General features: G+C 40.6%; 1 protein-coding gene across 4 annotated transcripts in view; it reads right to left on the bottom strand.

The window, feature by feature from the left end:
* Positions 1-22,338, bottom strand: part of LOC126235973 (cryptochrome-1) — a 120,494-nt gene that overhangs the window by 51,512 nt on the left and 46,644 nt on the right. For all 4 annotated transcript variants that reach the window (XM_049944947.1, XM_049944948.1, XM_049944944.1 and 1 more), the window contains exon 5: positions 4,007-4,168. In XM_049944947.1, the coding sequence (XP_049800904.1) occupies positions 4,007-4,168 (162 nt within the window). The remainder of the gene's footprint in view (positions 1-4,006; positions 4,169-22,338) is intronic.

Raw genomic sequence — 22,338 nt, 5'->3', positions numbered from 1 at the left:
TGATTTTTCCAAGAGTTGCTTTGTAGGATACTAGCATATTTAAAAACGAAGAAAAAACTGTAAATGTTCTTCTATATCTTCCTCTGCAGGTGCTAATACTAAGATGACGAATGAAAAAGGACAAGATAGTATGATTTTCCATGTGCCACCCATAGTTCATCTGCTGATGAGTGGGGTGTCTGTCACTGGTCTTTGTTTACTTTTGTACTTATCAGCTGCTCAATGGTTCTTCTGTGTCTCAAACCATCTTTTCTAATACCAAATTTTCATAAAATAACTTAGCCAGCATAATTCCAAGCTCTTTGGCACTTTGAATGGCTTTTAATGTGATACTTTCTATAAGGCGCGGCTCGTGGTTTCTATACTGGGGAAGGCTGCGGCATTTATCGATCGGAGCCAACATAGACCTCGGGTTACACTACAGATTAGTCTGACATAAACAACTAAAAATTCAGGGGGAGGGGGGTGGCAGATCACTCTCTACCCATAATTTTACGTACTGCATCTTCTATAATCAGGTATTAAATATAATTAAAAGCTCACTTCGGATTAAAATCTTTGGTTAGTGTTTTTGTACATCATTACATATTCTGACACTTTGCAGCAAATCATATGAAAAGACGCGTTTTGGAGAGATCTTTAATGCGATGAATGTTAACTTTGCGGTTGCTTAATATTTTTGGTGTTTTCAGTACTAAATTTAGGGCGTTTATTGTGGTTAACCTCCAAAGCTCGAAGTTTACGAGTTCGCATGACGATACTGTGATGTTTTCGTGACGTCACAAGTCTTGTGCCGTGATTGGGTGGCATGAGCAATCCGTGCAACTGCCATATTAATTCACATGTTTGAGAAGCGAACAGTTCGTATGTATTGTGTATTATGAAAATATGCATTTATATGAAATAGCGCACTAAAGATATCTCCAAAATACGTCACTTTTAGTACGGTTTGTTGTGCTACAGTACACAAAATGTGACATTGTAGCGCAACACACTGTACCGGTACCAAAAGTGATTCGTTTCGGAAAATGTCATCATGTTTATGACTGTCTAAACATGACACTACACTTTTTTACTCACTTCACTTAATAGGCTAAGTAGGACTTAATATAAAGAAATTACCTCTTATCAATTATGAATGCACTTTCGTTTACCTCAATTCATTTGGTTATAGACGAAGTCAGCTCGTCTCCCCTTCTGCGCAGCAAAATGGTCTATGACCACTTCATTGAAATTTGGCCGATTCAATAATTCTTTTTCTAGGGAACACATTGCAAGCGCACAAAGTCTGTCCTCATTCATAGTGTTGCGCATGAATGTTTTCACTCGCTTTAACGTCGAGAAGCAGCGTTCTGCCTCGCCGGTCGTTATAGGGAAGGTTACTATTATTTGCAGAAGTTTTACACTTTCTGGAAAAGCTTTAGCCAGATTGTTATCGTAAAGAAAGTTCAACAAGGTCATAGCACCTGACGCCTTCATAAAATCTTTTCGGCTGTACAACACGTTCAGCTCATGACGTAGATCAGAAGACTGTAAATTGAACAAATTAACAACTATTTTAAACTCTTTTTCCGGAAAAATAGTTTGATGTTTTGCAAACAACGATGGATCAAACAGCTGTGCAATCGATAAGTGATCATTGAAACTGAATCGTTCTCTGATCTGAGTTGCGATGAGGTCGCAAACGTTTCGTGCACACACTATTCTTGATTCTGTGAAACGTCCCCGTTTTGCAGTTGGTTCTACCTGTTCCCAGTGATCGTCGGTTTCAAGTGAGGCCCTAATTTGCTGGACAGAATCTGCGAAGTGCGAAACATATTCAACAGTTTTCACTGCATCAATATTCCTCTGCTGCAGTTGATTAAAGAGAATGTCACAGTGAGGCATGACTGTATTAAAAAAAATTAACCAGAAGAGGAAATCTTCGTCTTGCAGGAAACCCTTCAGTCCCGTGGCCTTGTTTATTGTCTTGTAATCACTGGCATCATCATCAATAATTCTTTCTAGGCACTCAACAATTTCCTTTTGGTATTTGTACACAGTGGTTACGCTCCGTGATTTAAAATTCCATCTGATGGACTGAGGACAGGTAGGAATACGCTTCTTCACTACTTCGTCAAGAATGGCTGTACGGGTAGAAAACCGGGAAAAAAAGGTGGAAATTCCTTCCAAGTTGCTAAAGAAGATCCGCTCTTGTTTATTGCCCGTCACACAACGTTCAACAATTAAATTTAACTGATGGGCGTAACAGTGAATAAAGTGAGCAGTCCTGTACACTTCTCTAATTCTAGTTTGAACTCCACTTTTATGGCCACTCATAACAGGAGCACCGTCGTAACACTGAGCTATCAGTTTTTCAGGTGTTTCATGTACATTCATTTTCTCCAGCTCACAGAGAACAGCTGCAGTTACATCGTCTGCACTGTGACTTCTTGGGCGTACAAAGGAAATAAATCTTTCATTTATTTGTCCCAGTAGCTCATAGCGAATTATTAGGACAAATTGTGACAAATCTGCACAGTCAGTAGTTTCATCAACTTCTATTGCGAGAAAGTTTGCCTTCGACAGTTCACTCCTGATGAGATTGAGGCATACCTCATAAATTGATTCCAGGAGTTCATTTTGAATTGTCTTCGATAGGCCTAAGAAAACACGGTTTTCTGATTTCTAAATGTGCTGCTTCAAGACGCAGTCCAGTTCTGCCATAAGACTGACTAATCCTCGAAAAATTCCTGGGTTTTTGGAATCTTCTGTTTCGTCGTGGCCCCTTAAGGCAAGCTCGAATTTGCCGCAAAATTTAATACAGTCTATCAGTTTACCCAGAATATACCGATTTTTTGATACATTTTCATTAGATATCTTTATATTACGACGGTAAGCACTGTCTAATTGGCACATAATGTCCACTTTCCCTAGCATTGAAAACTCAATGAACCCATTTACATGTATTTCGCTGGAATTATGTTTTTTCACCTTTGCGTGAAAATTCTTTAAGTCAGCGATACCAGTTTCAGTCCAGGCACTATCAGTACTATTTGTAAGAAGACAGGTGAAACAGAAAAATGCATTTTTCACTTCACAACCACTCAGCTGCATCGTACATTGCTCTATTAAAACTGCGTTTGTATCCTTGCCTAGATTTGCACTGTTTCTGTTCTTGATTGAGCGTTAGATCGGGTCTGGGTGCACCAAGTTCTTTCACTTTCATCCTGTGGCCGTGCACACTGAATTCATATTGCGCTGGTTTCACACTCGCCGTATGTCGCAGATATTCACAAGGAAGTAAAACTCACTAAAATCTTGCAAAATACACTCCGAAATAGAAACTTGCTATCACACGGTATCAACAAAAGCAGTCAGCATCAGCAAGTAAGGAAAATAAAGTAACGGGACAAATTTGTATCAAAATTCAAAAATAAAATTTTCTAAGCAATTGGTCCACGATTCTATATTTTTTGTAGTTAAAAAAATGCATTTATTTCAAAATTTTCATTTCAAGTTTGAGTGGGGGTCTGAAAGGGCTAACAACTATGCCATTAGACACAGAATAGAAGCTGGGATCAAACAAGGATGTGGGAGTAAATCAGTTGTGCTCTTTTCAAAGCAACCATCATGGCATTTAACTTTGGTGGTTTTGGGAAACTGCATAATTTTAGACAGCAGGAGAGGCACATGAAGCCCTCTCCTCCCATGTTAGAGTACCATGCTGTAACCACTGAACCATCTCAATTGTCTCAATGTTATGCTCAATTGCACTGCAAAACAACTGTGCTAAAGGCTATTATAGAATTTCTATACAACGTTTAGTAGAGATGGACAGAATACAAACTCATATGAACATCTTAACTTTTCCCTGGTGGAAACAACATTTAAAATTCATGTTGCATGAAGAGGTCTTGGGGTAATCCAAGAGTGTAAATTAAATAATGATCAATATTTACAGTGCCACTGAAAAATTATTTGCTTATATTCATATAATTTAAAATGCATTACATCTTATACTTACCAAGAACATCTGGTATGTTAATGGGGGCGTACCTCCATTTGTTTTAATAACAACATTAGGATCCCAAAGTGTGTGAGAGACTTTTTCAACACAAATTATTCCATGCTCTTCACAAAACTTTTTAACAGCGTTATCTCGGGGACGCCAAATTGGTTCACAGTCCTAAAAAAGATGACACTTCTGTCAGCATTATTTACAATGAATTACATATAATACTTAAGATATTGTGTTAGCTATTTAAAATGGTTTGTGTGCTATATGTATGTGATGCCCTTATTAAATGAACTAAAGAAAACAAAAATTTGGAACAGGAAACTGCTATTGGGCTGATGAAAAATTACCCACGAATATCTCGAGTTAAAGGACAAAAGCTACAAACCATTTCAGTAAAGTATCTTAAATATCAGAGTACCACACGATCCTACACTTCACTTTCCCATCAATATTCCCCTTCAGTAATTTCTAAATATATTCAATAAAGTAACAGGAGTATGTTATAACGTCAAGTTTAACAAATATATTTCAGAACGACACAACACATATAAGTCACAGAGTAAGTTGACAAGCAAGACATGTGTACACGTTAGCATTAGAATGAGCACTGAGTCCCAGTCTAGCGGCCGATGCTCGGCTGGCCGCTTAGGTGGCGCAGCTGCTGCATGGCTGGCAGACAGCGCCGCACGTAGAGGACGCACGTAATTGCGCGGCGGCGCTTTGAATGATTGGCGAGTCACAACACTTTTCCCCCCTTTGAAATTGTTGCACTGGTCTTGATGGAGGTGTCCTGGAGATGGCTAACATCCATAGGCGTTGTTTGACTCGCCGTAAAGTCTCAAGGAGGAGGCTTCCCGTACGGACGGAAGTGTCCCCGATGATAACGGGTCGAGATGACAGGAGACGTAGGGGTCGAATCTGCTGGGGCCCCCTGCACCAATCTGCCCGTTGCGGCAAGTCCAGTTGATATGACAGGAGACATGGGCGATGTGTCGGCGTCCGTTGGAGGAGGAGGCGAGTAGATTTGCTTTGACAGAGGATGGTCATCCGGTTCCTGCATGGGCACGTCTCCTGGTGGCGTCCGTTCTTGTGCTGGCATCGCGATGACGGTGAGAGGGCTGCGTTGTGAGTATTGAGAGATGCCAAGATTCCGAGCGTCAGGTAGAGCCAAAGGTGGTGTAGCGGCATTCGGAACAGGCGTTGCCGGCACATGAGGCCGAAGCTGGTCCGAATGACGCACTGCAACACTGGTGTCCGTCTGGATTTCATACAGGCGTCTGCCACAGTGTCTTAAGATGTGGCCCGGGCTCCATTTTGGACGCCTGCCATATCCCCGTACCCAGATGAGGTCGTCGGCGGTGAACCGGCCAAGGGAAGGCACCTGCGGCCGTGAGGTGGGAGGCCGCAGAAGATGAAGTAGCGTGCAGGGCTGTCGGCCATGTAAGAGCTCAGCCGGGCTGTGGTCGCCCATAGGGGTGAAACAGTAAGACGCCAGAAACTGGAGAAGCGCATCATCAGCAGCAGAAGAAGTCAGAAGTTTCCGCATCTGAGTCTTAAATGTGCGGACCAGTCGTTCAGCCTCACCGTTGGATTGTGGATGGAACGGTGGGGCCGTGACATGCATAACACCGTGACGAGCACAAAAATCCGCAAATTCGGAAGAGGCAAATTGCGGACCATTATCAGTAACAAGAGTAGAAGGGAGGCCTTCCAAAGAAAAAATGCAGGCGAGAGCACTGGTGATTGCCGCGGTGGTAGGTGACATGCAACGGACAATGAAAGGAAAGTTAGAGTAGGCATCAATTACGAGGAGCCAATAAGTACCTAAAAAGGGTCCCGCAAAGTCAGCATGAATTCGCTCCCAGGGCTTCTCAGGCGAAGGCCACGGTGACAAAGATGACTTCGGGGCAGCGGCCTGTGACGCACAAGGGCCGCAGGCAGCGACCATGTGTGCTATTTCAGAGTCGATGCCAGGCCAGTACACATGACGGCGCGCCAGAGATGTTGTGCGAGACACACCCCAGTGCCCTTGGTGAAGGAGGCGCAAGACCGAAGCACGCAAAGACGCAGGTACCACGACACGCGGCGAAGCATTGTCAGTGGCGAGGAGGATAACACCATCCCTAGCCGTGAGGCGGTAGCGCAAAGCGTAGTAGTTCCGCAATGGATCAGAAGTCTTAGCAGATGGGCGATCTGGCCAACCCTTCTGAATACAGCGTAAAACCCGGGAGAGGGTAGGGTCAGAACTCTTAGCAGCCGCCAGCCTGTCCCCAGTGATGGGGATCCCGTCCCCAACCCGCTGCTCGGCAACATCCAGGTGGAAACACAAAAGTTCGTCCCTATCGAATGTCTGATCAGGACCCATGGGAAGGCGAGACAGAGCATCAGCATTTGCATGTTGAGCCGTTGGCTGGAAATGAATCTCATAATTGAAACGAGACAAGTAAAGAGCCCAACGCTGGAGGCGGTGTGCAGCCTTGTCGGGAAGTGACATTGATGGATGAAACAAGGAAACAAGTGGTTTGTGATCCGTAACAAGATGAAATTTTGAGCCATAGAGAAAAACACCAACTTATGAAGAGCATAAATAATGGCCAAAGCTTCTTTTTCAATTTGAGAATACTTTTGTTGGGCGTCTGTGAGCATTTTGGAGGCATAAGCAATGGGTTGTTCCGAACCATAAGAAAAACGGTGCGCAAGGACTGCACCGACCCCGTATGGAGAGGCGTCTGTGGCAAGAACAAGATGTTGGCCAGGTCGATAAGTAGCCAGGCATGGGGCCTGTTTCAGCATAGTCTTCAAATTCTGGAAAGCCGCATCGCATGACGCGGACCAGTGAAAAGGCATGTTTTTATGTAACAGGCGATGCAACGGCTGAGCCACTGAAGCCGCAGACGGTAAAAACTTGTGATAGTATGCTATTATCCCCAAGAAGGCCTGCAGTTCCTTAACAGATGTAGGGCGAGGAAGGGCATCGATCGCAGCGACAGTTTGCTGAAGCGGACGAATACCATCCCGAGCGAGTTGAAAACCCAAGTACGTGATAGATGCCTGAAAAAATTGTGATTTCTGAAGATTACACTTAAGAACGGCAGTCTGTAAGACATGAAAAAGTGTGCGGAGATTTTGAAGATGTTCTTCAGTGGTGGAGCCAGTGACAACAATGTCGTCCATGTAATTGATACACCCAGGGACAGGGAGCAATAATTGTTCCAAGAAACACTGAAAGAGAGCAGGGGCACTAGCAACCCCGAATGGCAAGCGTTGGTATTGATAGATGCCGAAAGGCATGTTAAGGACCAGAAACTGCCGGGAAGCATTGTCGAGAGGAAGTTGATGATAAGCTTCCGACAGGTCAATTTTAGAAAAATACTGGCCTCCAGCAAGTTTAGTGAACAGTTCCTCAGGACGGGGCATAGGGTAAGTGTCGATGAGGCATTGAGCATTTACAGTGGGTTTGAAATCGCCACAGAGATGAATATCACCATTTGGCTTAGCAACGACAACGAAAGGAGAGGACCACTCACTGGAAGTGACAGGAAGCAAGACCCCTGAAGTAGTGAAATGATCCAACTCCCGTTTTACCTGATCACGAAGGGCCACAGGAATGGGCCGAGCCCGAAAAAACTTAGGCCGAGCAGTGGGTTTGAGTGTGATATGAGCTTCAAAGTCGTTTGCACGGCCTAACCCAGGAGAAAAAAGGGACGAAAATGTCGTCGACGAGGAATCCAGTTGAGCATAAGGAATAGCATCAGAGACAATATTGACAGAGTCATCTATGGAGAACCCAAAAACGCGAAAGGCATCGAAACCAAAAAAGATTTTCTGCGTTGCTCTGGAGGACCACAAATATGGGAACAGTGCGAACGACGGATTTGTAAGATACCTCAGCATTAAACTGTCCCAAGAGAGAAATCTTCTGTTTATTGTACATCCGTAATTGCCGAGTGACACGTGACAGGAGTGGAGAACCCAACTGAAGATACGTCTGAGAATTAATTATAGTGGCAGCAGAACCGGTATCCACTTGCATGCGAACATCTCGACCAAGGATTTGGACCAGTGAGGAATAACTTCCCTGAAAGGGAAGAAGTGCAATTGACAGACAACACAGAATTAGAATCAGCGTCATGTTCATGAACATCATGTATGCGGTCGGATTTGCAAACGGGAGACACATGACCTTTCTTTTTGCAATTGTGACACACAGCCCAACGTTGGGGACAATCCTCGCGTAAATGTTTCGTAAAACACCGCGGACATGAAGGAAGTTGCCGGGGGTTTTGCTGCAGTTTCTTAGCGGGTTGTTTACGGCTAGGCCGAGGCTGCGTGTGGGAGCGCACTGCGGCCACGTCGGCCGGCGGGGACGCACCGCACGCATCATCAACAGCGCACAGAGGTTGTATTTCCCCGACATCACCCCACGCCTCTATCTGCGCCCCAGCGGCGCAAGAAATTTCAGAAAACTGTGCAATGGAGAGAACTTCATCTAATCGGATTCGCCAACTGAAGGGCACATTGCCGAACTTCTTTGTCGGGTGCTGACCGGATAATAGCATCCCGTACCATGGAATCGGCATAGGATTCTTTGTGAACGTCAGTAACAAATTGACACTTTCGACTGAGGCCATGAAGTTCAGCAGCCCAAGCGCGATAGGATTGATGTGGCTGTTTTTGACAATGATAAAAGGCCACACGAGAGGCTACAACATGCGTTTGCTTTTGAAAATAGACAGACAGAAGTGAGCACATTTCAGCAAAGGACAAAGATGCAGGATCCTTCAAAGGAGCCAATTGCGACAACAACCAATACATTTGAGGTGAAATCCAGGAAAGGAACAGAGACTTACATGGTTGTTCGTCCGTGACATGAAATGCCTAGAAGTGCTGTCGAAGACGTTTTTCATAATCAGACCAGTCTTCCGCCGTCTCGTCGTAAGGAGGAAAAGGAGGTACAGCCAACAACGAGAAACGCCCCGTATTTGACGCCGCGACGAAATCGCGAATCGCCGCTATTAGAAGCGTTTGCTGTTCAAGGAGATTTTGCAATAGTTGCTCGACAGTAGCCATGGAACCCTGTGGATCAACGGTGAAAAGGAAAAATCCACTACCTCGTCGCCAATTTTATAACGTCAAGTTTAACAAATATATTTCAGAACGACACAACACATATAAGTCACAGAGTAAGTTGACAAGCAAGACAAGTGTACACGTTAGCATTCGAATGAGCACTGAGTCTCGTCGTAAGGAGGAAAAGGAGGTACAGCCAACGACGAGAAATGCCCCATATTTGACGCCGCGACGAAATCGCGAATCGCTGCTATTAGAAGCGTTTGCTGTTCAAGGAGATTTTGCAATAGTTGCTCGACAGTAGCCATGGAACCCTGTGGATCAACGGTGAAAAGGAAAAATCCACTACCTCGTCGCCAATTTTATAACGTCAAGTTTAACAAATATATTTCAGAACGACACAACACATATAAGTCACAGAGTAAGTTGACAAGCAAGACACGTGTACACGTTAGCATTCGAATGAGCACTGAGTCCCAGTCTAGCGGCCGCTGCTCGGCTGGCCGCTTAGGTGGCGCAGCTGCTGCATGGCTGGCAGACAACGCCGCACGTAGAGGACGCGCGTAATTGCGCAGCAGCGCTTTGAATGATCAGCGAGTCACAACAGAGTATTAAGGTATAGTCTAACATTACAAATATGAATTGACTTCCAGTGAAACTTGTCAAAAAGTGTGAAAAAAAAAAGAGATCTGTGGGTAAAAGAGATACAAGCAAGAGAGTCAGTAATACATTGTTCGTAACTTTAGGTCAAAAGATGCAAATTAGGGATGAAGAAGTGGAAAATGTTCAGGTAAAATTATGGAATATATGAATCTCAAGCAGCTTATTTGCAAAGCATAATAAAATGACAGTATTACAAGGACTGAATCATCACAGCCAGATGTGTATAGAAGAAGTAAGGAAGATTAAGGTTTAATGTCTAGTGGACAAAAAGGTCACTAGAGATGGGTGTATCAAAAGAAAACATGTTGTCGATGCATGAAATGAGTCAAAATCGGCATGAGGAAAAGAGAGCCAATAAATACAATATAAAGCAGGACATGTGATAAATAACAGTGGAAAACAAAGGATGGGGATGGTAGAATTGTCTGATAACAAGGTAAGAATGAGAAAAAAAATTGGCAATGAACCAAGAAGAGGATAAAGGAAAAGACAGTATGAAAATATGGGGTGAGAAGAAAGGCAGTTAACAATAATAATAATCCTCTTGCAAGTATTTTAAGGCCAGCACTGCCCCTCACTTCCTGTATTTCACTTCCTCTGATCATGCCAGTCTCCTTCTTGCAGTCCTCTGGCATCCATCACATCCCAGACCTCTCAACTACAGCCCCTCACAAACTGTTCACATTTTCTTCTTTACATCCTTTTAGATATCCATGTAATTTCAGATTTTCATCTCTACGGTCTCTATTACTGATTTATCAACACCCATAGCCTCTCCTAGGTTGGTATTTGCAACATGGTACAGCTGGGAGATGCCACAACTTTGTCTCCACAAGTCCATCTCTAGTGCAAGCAACTTGTTTCCACATTTCTGCTCTGTACACATCAATGTTTTCAAAAACTGAGCATTATATCACCGTTTGGTACTTTTTTTATTTTGTTATGCCGTAGGAAAAAGTTCAGTTGTCATACAGCCATCCTGCCCTGCCATATTTCATTATTTATGTCATCTTTACTTTTTCCATGTCACGATATCATAATCCCTTCCCCCTCCCAGATATTTAACCCTTGAGCTGGTGCGCCTATGTATGAAGTGGGCCAACAACAAATAATACTGTTTTGCACAATTCCACTGTTGTTTTACAGTTGCGATCCCACCTCTACTAACATAGAGATAAGCCGTTTTATTATACATCCAAGAAAGCAGCAGCAATAAAAATAAACGGTGAGCCAGGTGAGAAAAAACTGTACAATCCATGCATGAAAACAACCCAGATTCCAAGTAAGCAGCACAACCCCTTAATGAAGCAGTTGCTTAAGAGATAATTAGTAACCAAATAAGTGTTTGGCGCTGATCTGATGCAACTGCTCTCTTTAGTATTCCGAGGGGATCATTAATGCACAGTAACACTTGTATGTAGCAACACAGTGATACAATGAAAGTTTATTTAATTATTGTTTAATTAAAGAATGACTTAACTCGTACACTGTACATTTTTATCATTGTTTAATTAAACTAAAATTACACTGTGATTCTGCTCATAAATGTTTACCTTGGTGACATGAAGAGACAGCTATGCTTTACATGTGTATAAAATATGCAGCACACCCACTCCTGTAATCAAAATCAGTGTGCCCACTCAAGGTTTGAAAGACTTACACTGAGTTGACAAAAGACGTGGAACAGCGATATGTACATACGAGGTCTGTTCAAAAAATTCTGGAACATTCGTAATTTTGTGACGATGGTGTGTTGGTGCAAATGCAGTTGGCATCTCTGCCCACACCTGTATTTAATGTGTAACTGCCCGAAGTTTCATTGTTGTATGTCTGTTACTGTTCAGTGTTGCATTGAGTAGAATGTTGTGTCGTGCAGTTTGCAAATTTCGAAATGACAGAGTTAGAGGAGCGACGTCTGCATTAAATTTTGCATGAAACTCAACAAAACTCTACAGAGACACACCAAATGATGCAGGAAGCCTACGGTGATTGGTGTTTAACCCATACTTGGTGTTACGAATGGTTCACGTGGTTTAAAAATGGCCAGATGGAAGTTAAAGCTGACCCTCATTCAGGACGCCCTTCGACATCTACTGATGACATTCAGTGTCAGGAGTCAACGAAATTCGTGCCACAGTGACAAACTGTCAATCAGAACATGTTGCAATACCTGCGAGAAAATGTGAGAAGGAAACAGCTTGAAATGTAGCGGACAATTCATGGCTCTTGCATCACGATAATGTACTCGCACATTCATCTCTGTTGGTGCACGACTATTGCACAAAAAATGAAATCACTTTTCTACCTCATCCTCTGTACTCTCCAGACCTGGCTCCTGCAGATCTTTTTATTTCAAAGTTGAAAATCCCACTGAAAGGATGAAGATTTGCAACAACAAATGAGATAAAAGAAAATTTGCAGACAGCGCTTCATGCGAGCCGACAAGGGGCATACCAAAACTGCTTCCGGAACTGGAAATGGCGTTGGGAGCAGTTATTTATACTCAGGTGGTTCTTGTGAAAGGTTTCCAATGTGATTATGGCCACATGATGGGAATTAACACAATCTGAAAACAGAATGATAGTTGGAGTTAGATGCATGGGACATTCAGTTTCAGAAATTGTTAGGAAATCCAATATTCATAGACACAGTGTCAAGGGTGTGCTGAGAATACCAAATTTCAGGTATTATCTCTCACCACAGGCAATGCAGTGGCCGATGGCCTTCACTTAATGACTGAGGGCAACGGCTTTTGGGTAGAGTTGTCAGTGCTAACTGACATGCAATACTATGAGAAGTAAGTATAGAAATCAATGTGGAACATATGATGAACTTATCTGTTAGATTAGGTGACTCTCCATCCAATCCAGATAACAATAGCTGTAGGAAACTCAGAAGTATCAGTGTAAGATTGAAAGAAATGCCTCCCACAGGTGAGTGTGTTAAAATCCTTATAGTAAACAGCCGAAGCATTCACAACAAAGCGCCAGATTTTGAAGCACTAATGAAAAGCAGTGAAGCTCAGAGAGCTGGTTGAAACCTGAAATTATTAGCAGTGAGATTTTTGGGGAAAATTTAAGTGCATATCGAAAGGATAGGCAAATAAGAAATGGAGGGGTGTATTTATCGCAGTAGACAAAAAACTCAAATCCACAGAGATATAAATTGAAGCCGCATGTGAGACTGTTTGAGCAAGACTCAATATCAGGGGTGGGCATAAAGTGATAACTGGATCCTTCTATCGCCCACCAGGCTCATCTCCTGATGTAACCAAAAACTTCAGAGAAAACAGGTCACTTGTACATACATTCCCCAATCATACTGTAATCATCAGTGGAGACTTAATCATCCAACAATTAATTGGGAAAATTACAATTTTCTCAGTGGTAGGCGTGATAAAGACATCCTGTGAAACTTTACTACATGCCTTTTCTGAAAACTACCTAGAATGGATAGTTAGGAATCCCACTCATGATTGAAATATATTGGATCTAATGGCAACAAACAGACCTGACCTCTTTGAGGATGTCCATATCGAAACTGGTGTCAGTGACCATGATGCAGTCACAAAGTAAAACTAAAACAAGCAGAACGACATGTATGTTCATTAAACTATACAAAAACTAACAAAGTGATAGAGGGGCTGGCCAGTACTTACCTCAGCTCAGTACAGCCAATAGATACACAAAACAGAACAGAAAATTTACGTATCCTAGCTTTCAGAACTTTGTTCCTTTGTCAGGGAGGAGAGAGGGGAAAAAAGGGGAAGAAGGGAAAGTGGATCAGTTACTCACAACCCAGGTTATGAAGCAACAGGGGAAAGGTAAACAGGGAGGGTAGCAAAGATGGAGGCATGGGTGTCAGAGGGAAGCCAAAGATATTCTACTGTAAGTACTGTGTCAGCTTCAAACCAAAGAGGATGCTTACAGAAGTAAAGAGGTATATAGTATAAAGATAAACGCAACTATGTAGGATGAAAACATTCGTGAATGGCAAAAGAGGAAAGGGAAAGAGGAGAAGACTGAAGAGTAAATGGGAGTGAGGTTGGTTACCATAGGTTCAGTCCAGGGGGATGGCGGGATGAAAGGATGTGTTGGAGCGCAAGTTCCCCGTTCATGCGGGCACAGATGAACTGTCCGCTTAGGAGATGTCCAATACCCAGTAGCAGAGCATGCCCTCCAGCATAATTCTAGGGACCTAGGAACCTGCTACACTGTTATGTGCCATTTGGCTTCTCCCACCCAACACCAATCCCTCGGAACTGCGGAGATGGGAACTTATGTTCAGCTACTTGGAGATCATTTGAATCCATTTATGGACTTCATGTTCCCAAACAACAATGGATTTCTGTGGATGGGAATCTGTCATGTCACCAGCACAAAACTGTTGTGATTGGTTTGAGAAACATTCTGTGCAATTCAAGCAAATTATTTGGCCACCCAGACTGCCCAACATGAATCCCATCAAACATTTATGGGACATAATCGAGAAGTCAGTATGTGCACAAACCCATGCACTGGCAACACTTTCACAATTATGGATGGTTATAGAGGCAGCATGGATCAATATTTTTGCATGAGACTTCCAACAGTTTGCTGAGTTCATACTATGTCGAACTGATGTACTACACCGGGCAAAAGAAGGTCCGACACAATATTAGGAGGTATCCCATGGCTTTTGTCAGCTCAGTGTAAAATATGGCTCAGAACCTCAGTGTCTATCCCCTTATCTGACTGGCTCCAACCTACAGGTCCTCTACGGTATTGTCGCCAACCTTCAGATAATCAGTTTTTCCAGACTAATTGTGAGGCCCCATCTCTCACACTCATTTTTTAACTTCCGAAGCATGTACTCAGAATCATCCTGGTCTTCTGCTACAATGACCTGGTCATCAGTGAAGAGAGGTGTGTACCAGATTGCATCCCCCACAGGGACTCCCATGTCTCTACATTTGCTCTTCAAGTCTTTTAAGTGCTTCCTCCACACAAATTTTGAACAGTGTCAGTGCTAATGGGAAACTCTGGTTACACTGAATTTCTGACTTCAATGGCACTTCATTAGGAAAGTAGAAAGTGCCATCAACAACGATAACAACAACAACAACAATAATAATAATAATTATTATTATTATTATTTCTTTCTTGTCTCAGACGCTATGTCTGGTTAAAAATGGAAGGAGACACGGACCTTGATCAAGCATGACTTCCTTTTAACTGTACGGTATATGTTACATTGCATTTAGGAACTTTCGGGTAATTGAACAAGCGTCCATAATTACAGATTTCTGTAGTTGTATATATAAGTTTGAATGTAGCTGTATTGCATTGATATACTGGTGGATATTGTGTGGTATGACTCCTGTAGTTGATAGTATAATTGGTATAATGTCAACTTTATCCTGATGCCACATGTCCTTGACTTCCTCAGCCAGTTGGATGTATTTTCAATTTTTTCTCCTGTTTTCTTTTGTATATTTGTTGTATTGGGTATGGATATTTCGATTAGTTGTGTTAATTTCTTCTTTTTATTGGTGAGTATGATGTCAGGTTTGTTATGTGGTGTTGTTTTATCTGTTATAATGGTTCTGTTCCAGTATAATTTGTATTCATCGTTCTCCAGTACATTTTGTGGTGCATACTTGTATGTGGGAACATGTTGTTTTATAAGTTTATGTTGTAAGGCAAGCTGTTGATGTATTATTTTTGCTACATTGTCATGTCTTCTGGGGTATTCTGTATTTGCTAGTATTGTACATCCACTTGTGATGTGATCTACTGTTTCTATTTGTTGCTTGCAAAGTCTGCATTTATCTGTTGTGGTATTGGGATCTTTAATAATATGCTTGCTGTAATATCTGGTGTTTATTGTTTGATCCTGTATTGCAATCATGAATCCTTCCGTCTCACTGTATATATTGCCTTTTCTTAGCCATGTGTTGGATGCGTCTTGATCGATGTGTGGCTGTGTTATATGATACGGGTGCTTGCCATGTAGTGTTTTCTTTTTCCAATTTACTTTCTTCGTATCTGTTGATGTTATGTGATCTAAAGGGTTGTAGAAGTGGTTATGAAATTGCAGTGGTGTAGCCGATGTATTTATATGAGTGATTGCTTTGTGTATTTTGCTAGTTTCTGCTCGTTCTATAAAGAATTTTCTTAAATTGTCTACCTGTCCATAATGTAGGTTTTTTATATCGATAAATCCCCTTCCTCCTTCCTTTCTGCTTAATGTGAATCTTTCTGTTGCTGAATGTATGTGATGTATTCTATATTTGTGGTATTGTGATCGTGTAAGTGTATTGAGTGCTTCTAGGTCTGTGTTACTCCATTTCACTACTCCAAATGAGTAGGTCAATATTGGTATAACATAAGTATTTATAGCTATTGCCTTGTTTCTTGCTGTCAATTCTGTTTTCAGTATTTTTGTTAGTCTTTGTCTATATTTTTCTTTTAGTTCTTCTTTAATATTTGTATTACCTATTCCTATTTTTTGTCTGTATCCTAGATATTTATAGGCATCTGTTTTTTCCATCGCTTCTACGCAGTCGCTGTGGTTATCCAATATGTAATCTACATCTACATCTATACTCCGCGAGCCACCTTACGGTGTGTGGTGGAGGGTACTTATTGTACCACTATCTGCTCCCCCCTTCCCTGTTCCATTCACGAATTGTGCGTGGGAAGAACGACTGCTTGTAAGTCTCCGTATTTGCTCTAATTTCTCGGATCTTTTCGTTGTGATCATTACGCGAGATATATGTGGGCGGTAGTAATATGTTGCCCATCTCTTCCCGGAATGTGCTCTCTCGTAATTTCGATAATAAACCTCTCCGTATTGCGTAACGCCTTTCTTGAAGTGTCCGCCACTGGAGCTTGTTCAGCATCTCCGTAACGCTCTCGCGCTTACTAAATGTCCCCATGACGAATCGCGCTGCTTTTCGCTGGATCATGTCTATCTCTTCTATTAATCCAACCTGGTAAGGGTCCCATACTGATGAGCAATACTCAAGAATCGGACGAACAAGCGTTTCCCTTGACTATGCTATTTTTCTTACATTTGTCTGTTCCAAAAGCCATATTTATATCATTGCTGAATACTTCTGTTATCTTTAGTAATTGGTTGAGTTGTTGATTTGTTGCTGCCAGTAGTTTTAGATCATCCATGTATAGCAGATATGTGATTTTGTGTGGGTATGTTCCAGTAATATTGTATCCATAATTTGTATTATTTAGCATGTTGGATAGTGGGTTCAGAGCAAGGCAGAACCAGAAAGGACTTAATGAGTCTCCTTGGTATATTCCACGCTTAATCTGTATTGGCTGTGATGTGATATTATTTGAATTTGTTTGGATATTAAGTGTGGTTTTCCAATTTTTCATTACTATGTTTAGGAACTGTATCAATTTAGGATCTACTTTGTATATTTCCAATATTCGTAGTAACCATGAGTGGGGTACACTATCAAAAGCTTTTTGGTAATCAATGTATGCATAGTGTGGTGACCTTTGTTTAGTTTTAGCTTGGTATGTCACCTCTGCATCTATTATCAGTTGCTCTTTACATCATCGTGCTCCTTTGCAACAGCCTTTTTGTTCTTCATTTATAATTTTGTTCTGTATTGTATGTGTCAATAATTTCTGTGTAATGACTGAAGTTAATATTTTGTATATTGTTGGTAGGCATGTTATGGGGCGATACTTAGCTGGGTTTGCTGTGTCTGCTTGATCTTTAGGTTTCAGATAAGTTATTCCTTGTGTAAGTGTATCAGGGAAAGTGTATGGGTCTGCAATGTAACTGTTAATAATTTAGTTACATGTGAATGTGTTGAGGTGAACTTCTTTAGCCAGAAATTTGCTATTTTATATTTTTCAGGGGCTTTCCAATTGTGAGTAGAATTAATTGCTTGGGTGACTTCATGTTGCAAAATTATCACTTCAGGCATTTGTGGTATCAACTTGTATGTGTCTGTTTCTGCTTGTATCCACTGTGCATGCCTGTTATGTTGTACCGGGTTTGACCATATGTTGCTCCAGAAGTGTTCCATGTCTGTTATGTTTGGTGGATTGTCTATTTTAATGTGTGTGTTATCTATTGTCTGGTAAAATTTCTTTTGGTTTGTGTTGAATGTTTGGTTTTGTTTCCTTCTATTTTCACTTTTTTTGTATCTTCTAAGTCGTTTGGCCAATGCTTGTAATTTCTGCTTCTTTTCATCTAATTGCTCTATCGCTTCTTGTTGTGAGATTTTACCTAACCTTTTTCGTTTTTTTTTTTTTTTTTTTTTCTCTGACATTTCATTTCTTATAAATTGTGTTAGCTGTCCGATGTCTTTTCTCAGTTTTTCTATTCTGATCTGTAGCCTGTGTTGCCATGCTGGTTTTGTGGGTTTCTTCTGTGTGTTGGTTGGTTCTGATCTCTGCCTAGTGTGTATATTTAGTGTAGTGAGTGCTCCTATATAAACCAGTAGTTGTAACTCTTCCATAGTTATGTTTTCATTTATTTTTTTGTGTATGATTGTGTTGATAGTTTTTATTGTTGTTTCGACTTGTGGGTTATTTGGCGGTCTATGCAAGAATGGTCTAATGTCTGTATTTGTGTCTTTGTATTCTACGTATGTCAGCTGAAATTTTTCTTCTATATCTAACATGTGTGTCACTTCGTGTTCTATTTGTGCTTGTTCTGGTGGCTGTCTTAAGATTTCGTTTTCCTCTTATTGTTTAATTGATGCGTGTTGTTCTTTGTTTGTTTGCTCTGGGATGTTTGAGTCCATTACTGTATTTTCTTCTTCTTCTGATTACACATTATTTTGTTCCAGTATTTGTTGTACTTGTTGTTTGATGTTTTGTAATTCTGACTGGGGTATCCTGTTATTTTTGATTATCACACGGATCTGATCAGCTAGTCATTGTTCTGTTAAAAATTTTAATTCTGGGTATCTGGTAATAAATGTTGTGTATACTTGTGATCTGTATCCAGTTATGTTGGTTCCTAGGTTTGTTGCTTGGTAATAATAGAACATGAGGTGTCGATTAACTTCATCTGACCATCTCATCCTCTGCCTTTGTTTTCCTTCTAGGGTGGTTGCAGGAAGCATATCCTGCAAAACACCTCTATTTGGATTTAAATCATTTTCCAGTTGGCTAGCAGTGTCGTTACCATTGTGGGCGGGCATAGGGTTCAAGCGTCGTCCCCGACCATGACGGTGCTTGTCCGAGGCTTCTTTAGTTCTGTCCTGAACCAACTAATCACACTAAAAGGGGGGTTAGCCCTATTAGTGGTTTGTTCTTTTCGTCGCCTTTTACGACTGTCAGAACATACCGGAGGCCTATTCTTTTCCCGGGCCTCCACGGTGTTTATTATTATTATTATTATTATTATTATTATTATTATTATTATAGTGTAAGACTATATGATAAACTTGGTGGCTATTACAGCTGATGCCTACTGACCTCACATAGTAAATGAAGACTCATTTCTCCACTCATAACATTAATGGAGTGAGAGGCATTATTTAATAGAATGAAGGGAAGAATAGTTACATGAGACAGTAATGAAGTTGTGACGAAGCAAGCTGGCATATTTTTACTTCCCCTCTTGTTTTGCCATCTGCCTCCTTAAAAATTCATTTTTTTCATCTCTGACTAATTACTACTAACACATGAACCTGGAGGATAAACGAAAGCTCCGCAAATCTAAGCCCAAGCCTAATTACATCTATATGCATAACTCCACTGGGCAACTGTATTGCGTTTCGTGCGACCGGATCTTCAAAGCAAAGCTTGGTTTTGCAAGACACATCTGAGCCCACCACAATACGGACTAAACGACTGACGGAGTCACTGTCGCCGGACACGGCGAGGAGGACATGATAATTAACATATGTGAGTATAATCTGCATTTTCATATAAGAAAAAGGTTGGCCCTCAGTTTTAAAGAATATAACACCAGATCTAATTTTGTGCTTAGTTTTATGTATGTAATTGATTTTCTAATTTATTTTGACTATTCCTAATTAATACTTTCACTATAGGGTGAAATCCATGATTGTTTTGTAACTTAAATTCTATTGTTGACATATAAACAAACATAAATTCTGTAATAATTGTAAACATTTGGAGAAACAACTAGTAGTATTCTCAAAGGATCTATTTGGATCTATTCGAAAACATGTTAGTTAAGCCAGCCCTTAATTAATTCCAAAGTAATTAACAGTTTTGTCAAAAGTATACAAGACAGTGTGATGGGAGACATGGAACAACAGGAGACTGGTCTGTAGACCATGGTGGTTATAAATCAGATATTAATGTAACTTTGAATGATGGGGACAAAAGTCCTATTGTAGATGAAATGATAAAAGTGTCATATACATTGATTGGTGATGCGAGCGAAATGGACGAAAACAGTACCGAAATCGGTAAGATCGTTAAGGTTAAGGAGGAGGAACCTAGTAGCACAAGACAGCAAGAGCAAAAGTTTGCAGCAGATGGAAATTTCAAAGCAATGTTAAGGCAAATTATGAGTAGTCTGAGTAGTATCTGTATGAAATTAGAGTGGAAAAGAAAACCATAGCATCAGAACTGACATGGTTAGCTTAAAGGACAAAATGAAGAAAGAAATTAAAAAGGAGATTCAGGCAGTCAGCTCTAATCTTTCAGAATTAAATAACATGGTTGAGACGGTAGCTAAAGATTGTGATGAAAAGATAAAGACAGTAGCACATAACACTAATGAGAAATTAACATTGATGAGTAGTAAATGTGTAGAAGAGAGAAAGAAGCTTTGTGATGACTAAGGTAGGATGTTGGAAGCTTCAGAAAAACAGTGTAAAGATGTAGTCAAAGCAGCCAGGAAATTTTGTGCTGAAAATAGGGTGAAACTTGAGCACCAAATCGATCAGATTAAAAATAATTTTGAAACGGAGGTAGAAACTAAGTGTGCAGTAGTGGTAGAGGAAAAACCAGTAAAAGTAAATGAAAATTTAAATTCAAAATTGAGGAAAATGGAGAAAAAGATGGAAGAGATACAAAATCTAAAGCATAGAGAAAGTGAAAGTGGGTCTGATTCTGACAGCAGTTGTAATGATGATAGCTATGACGAATCCAGTAGTGATGGGGACGAGGTATTTAAATTTATAATCAATAATGATGGCAATGTGTTAAGTAAAGAAATAATAAAGGAGCATAATATTAGGTCTAATGAAGAGTTAGAGTTTGAAAGTGGTAATGAGGAAGAGAACCATGCTATATGTCTGATTGTGTCTAATAATTATTTTGGTAAGCAGGATGACAGTTTTTCTAGGGAAAAGATTAAAGAGGATTTGTTGTATGAAGAAGATCACATGGTCAGTAAAAAGGAAGTGTGACACCCTGTAATAACAGCAAGTATACAAGGTATTCATGTTAAGTGTTTACTGAGCAGTGGTAGTGATTTGAATGGTATTTCACAGGCATTTTTTGCATCTATTAAGAACACAGAGGGTATAGTAGTGATGCATGTTTCTGGAATAAAAATTATTGGTGCTACTGGTAAGCTATCAAAGAGTGTGAAACAAGAGCTACTATATTAACTGTGGAATTGCCAGGATGGCTGTTGGAGTACAATTTGTTGGTGATCCAAAATCTCAACATAGATGTAATATGTGGGACTAATTCCTTGTGCAATTAGCAAGTATGGGGTTCAACATTCTGTGTTGGATTCACTATGTGGCTTAATGCTTTACCCCAGCTGTCTGTCTCATTTTTCATGTTTCCTGAGGTAGTCAAACTCTTCTCCTATCCTAGCTGTAGTTTATAAGTGAATCAGAATTATTCTGTCTCCTACTTTCATGTGATTTTGTGCAGCAGGATACTTTAGTATTGAAATAATATGCAAAAGGTTTCTCTAGTGTTATCTGTGTGTATATGTATATTATATTGTGTTAGTTATAAGTAATGGAATCATAAGAGGATGGAAGAAAGTAAATTGGTACCATGGTTAAAGAATTTCTGTCTAACAAAGAGGTAAGGTAAAGTGAAAATGAAAGGTGTCAGCATATGTGAAGGATAATTAGTATCTGAAGTAATCAGCTCATTGGTGCAGCAGCAGAGGCAATATGCAGTAAAAACCATCTTGAATACTAAGTTATTAATATTAATTGTGGTATAATATGAGTGTTTGTGTTCAATGCATTCGGTGTATGGAGATAACTGTCTACCTATAGAAGTGTGTCATGGTACAGCCTTTTCTAAAATTAAGGAATTACAACTGTAAACATAGTTGCCTGGAGTAATATGTGTGGAAAGAACAAGCAAGATTGGTATGTGTTATCACCCTTCAGGCTTAAGCAGTTTGATAGAACACAGTGAGATACCAGTTTTTCTAAGTGATAATTTTGTCTGATCAGTAATGAGAGTTAAGTTTGCCTTAGCATAAGGATCTGTTACTGTGGAATGTTTCTGCAGTAGAATCAATTTTCCATTGGATAAACAGAGAAGGTGTTTATTTATCAGATAATGAAACAATAATGAAATAATAAAATAATGAATGATGTTAGGATCTTAATGGTTAGGGAACCTGTCTCTGCAGCAGAGATAGTTTTTGAGAATGCATCCACTCCACTAGCTAACAAG

Source organism: Schistocerca nitens, chromosome 2 (assembly GCF_023898315.1).
Source record: "Schistocerca nitens isolate TAMUIC-IGC-003100 chromosome 2, iqSchNite1.1, whole genome shotgun sequence".
NCBI classification, from domain to species: domain Eukaryota; kingdom Metazoa; phylum Arthropoda; class Insecta; order Orthoptera; family Acrididae; genus Schistocerca; species Schistocerca nitens.
The sequence above is the reverse complement of the archived record's forward strand: the minus strand, read 5'-3'. Positions and strand labels throughout refer to the sequence as shown.